Source organism: Callospermophilus lateralis, chromosome 2, assembly GCF_048772815.1.
Source record: "Callospermophilus lateralis isolate mCalLat2 chromosome 2, mCalLat2.hap1, whole genome shotgun sequence".
Classification (NCBI taxonomy): Eukaryota; Metazoa; Chordata; class Mammalia; order Rodentia; family Sciuridae; genus Callospermophilus; species Callospermophilus lateralis.
Window position 1 is genome coordinate 27,517,512 of NC_135306.1, and position 2,557 is coordinate 27,520,068.

At 36.1% G+C, this 2,557-nt stretch overlaps 1 protein-coding gene across 1 annotated transcript; it reads right to left on the bottom strand.

Annotated features, from left to right (window-relative positions):
* Positions 1–936: 936 nt before the first annotated feature.
* LOC143390788 (olfactory receptor 13D1-like) lies at positions 937–1,881 on the bottom strand. The gene has a single exon (XM_076843217.1). It carries the CDS (start codon positions 1,879–1,881, stop codon positions 937–939), a length of 945 nt encoding a protein of 314 aa, XP_076699332.1.
* Positions 1,882–2,557: the final 676 nt, after the last annotated feature.

Here is a 2,557-nt window from a genome sequence, read left to right on the forward strand (position 1 = left end):
GCTTCAAAATTAAGAATGGAGAGGGAGAGAAGGAATACATTAATTATGACTATATGATTGTAAGTAATTAAGAATCCAATCGAAAGTTAGTTTTTAATAGAGATATAATTTATTTACTCATATAACTAAAGAACATTTGTGAATTTGATTTTTGATACAGGTTAATCAAGGAGTTAAAATAACTGCATAAGACATCCTCTCCCCCTCCTTCTCACATCTTTTATCTTTCATTTAGGATTTCTCCATGTAAAGGCAAAGACTGGCTCCAGACACATACTCTACCTATTTAGCAACTCGAGCAGGAAGTGTTCCCTTTTTTCTCATTAGGAGACAGTAATCTTGGATTGAGTTCAATTTTCTTGGATTTTCTCACTTAACATGCTGACTTTGGCAAGAAGGATTTTTGTTGTTAATTGACTAGGCCAATGTTCATTGCTTACCACTATTTGCAAAACATTGGATCAACCCTGTCCAGAACCACACAAACTTCAAGGGGGGGATTGTTGGCTCACCAAAGAAGAAAACTTTCACCAGAAGAGACTGTGCAAGATAAAATAAATAAATAAATACCCAAAACAATACATGTTCCATTTAAAATGACTGAGAAAGGAGACTAAGAGGACAAAAGGGAGGAAGAGAAATGAAATAGGTGATGGAGAGAGGAGAGGATGGAAAAAAAGGAGAAATAGGAGAGAGTGAAAAATAGCAGAGGGCAGAGAGGATAAGATTTATATGATGGAAAGGTTATAGGGACTAATTAGAGGAGCTGTGCACATAGAGAGACTGCAGATAAGACAAATATTCAGAAGCTTTATATGAGCATTCCATGTTGAAAAGAACGGAGTCCCATGTATGGCCTTACAAGCAGACTTTTTCTGTGACTACAAAACACCTGATCTGATCCCGTGTTGAGAGAATCACATGTTTCAAGGCCTTTCATATTTTTGTTAGATGCAAGTATCTGTTCAAAATTTTCTTCACAGCCTCTTTTACTTCCTTATTCCTCAGGCTATAGATGATGGGATTCAACATTGGGGTTATCACTCCATAAGACAGTCCAATGATTTCATCAGATACTTTGGTGTTCTTTGACTTGGGTTTTGTGTACATAAAAAGGGCTGACCCATAGAATAAGATCACCACAGTCAGGTGGGCTGAACAGGTAGAAAAGGCTTTTTTTCTCCCCTCCGCAGAATTAATTTTTAGGATGGAAGAGAGAATGAAAATATAGGATACAAAAATTAACAGCAGAGGAATTACCAATAAAATAATACTGCCTACTGCCATAATAAGCACATTCATTGATATATCTGAGCACACAAGTTTTAGAAGAGCCAGGATCTCACAGGTAAGATGATCAATAACATTGTTACCACAGAAAGGCAACACCATTGCCATGACTGTTTGCACTAAGGAGATCATGTAGCCTATAGTCCAGGAACACACTGCTAAGTGTATATATAACACCTTGTTCATGATGATGGGGTACCTCAGTGGGTTGCAGATGGCTACATACCTGTCATAGGCCATCACAGCCAGGAGGATACATTCTGTGCAGCCCAAGCCAAGGGAGATAACCATCTGAAGAGCACAGCCAAGAAAGGAGATGGATTTTCTCTCTGACATAAATATAATAAGCATTGGGGGAATAGTTGATGATGTGTAACAGATGTCTAAGAATGAGAGATTTCCAAGAAAGAAGTACATGGGAGTATGGAGGCGAGGATCCAGGATGGTGATGATAATGAGGAGACTGTTTCCTAGTAGGATAATCTTGTACATGATGAGGCAGAGCACAAAGAGAAAACGCTGTAGTTCTGGGTATTGAGAAAGCCCCATTAGAAAGAATTCAGTCACTGCAGAATAATTCCCCATCTTCATGTGTCCTTGTCATCTACAGAGTTCATATGAGGACATGACTTGGGTACATCTGAATTTTTGATGTATTATATCTATTCATTTCTCTCCAATTATTATTATTTTTTAAATTTTTAGAACATGTCCTGGAATCAGTAACAGCAGGGATAGTATATTAATTTTGCTAATGAAGAAAGAGGCACTGAAAGATAGGTAATACTACCTACCATCAAACAGCAGCACAGATTTGGAATTGTGCTGAGAAATGCCAGGTTTCTGATTACATATAATCTTAGGACAAACTACATTCAGATATGGACACATAAAAATCTTCATATTACCAAATATTTTGAAATAAAACCATTCTAATAAAGCTCATTATAGAGTTCCATGTAAATTTTTGTGTCATGCCACTTACCTTCAGTATGATCCATTTTAAGTTACCTATTTTGTGTTTCAACTAAGCTCCTCGTCTCAGCTAGAAAAGTGGAGGATGTTATTGATTCTTTGGTAGGTTTTTGTGAGTATTAAATTAGATAACATCTATTAGGTGGCAGGAACAATAGACAGTTTCAACATGTCATTCTAAAACTATGTGAGAATACAGCATAATAAAATATAGAATAAAATAAAACAATATTAAATATATATTTCTATATTCATAAGTGTCAGAAACTACCATTTTTAAGTCTACTCAATT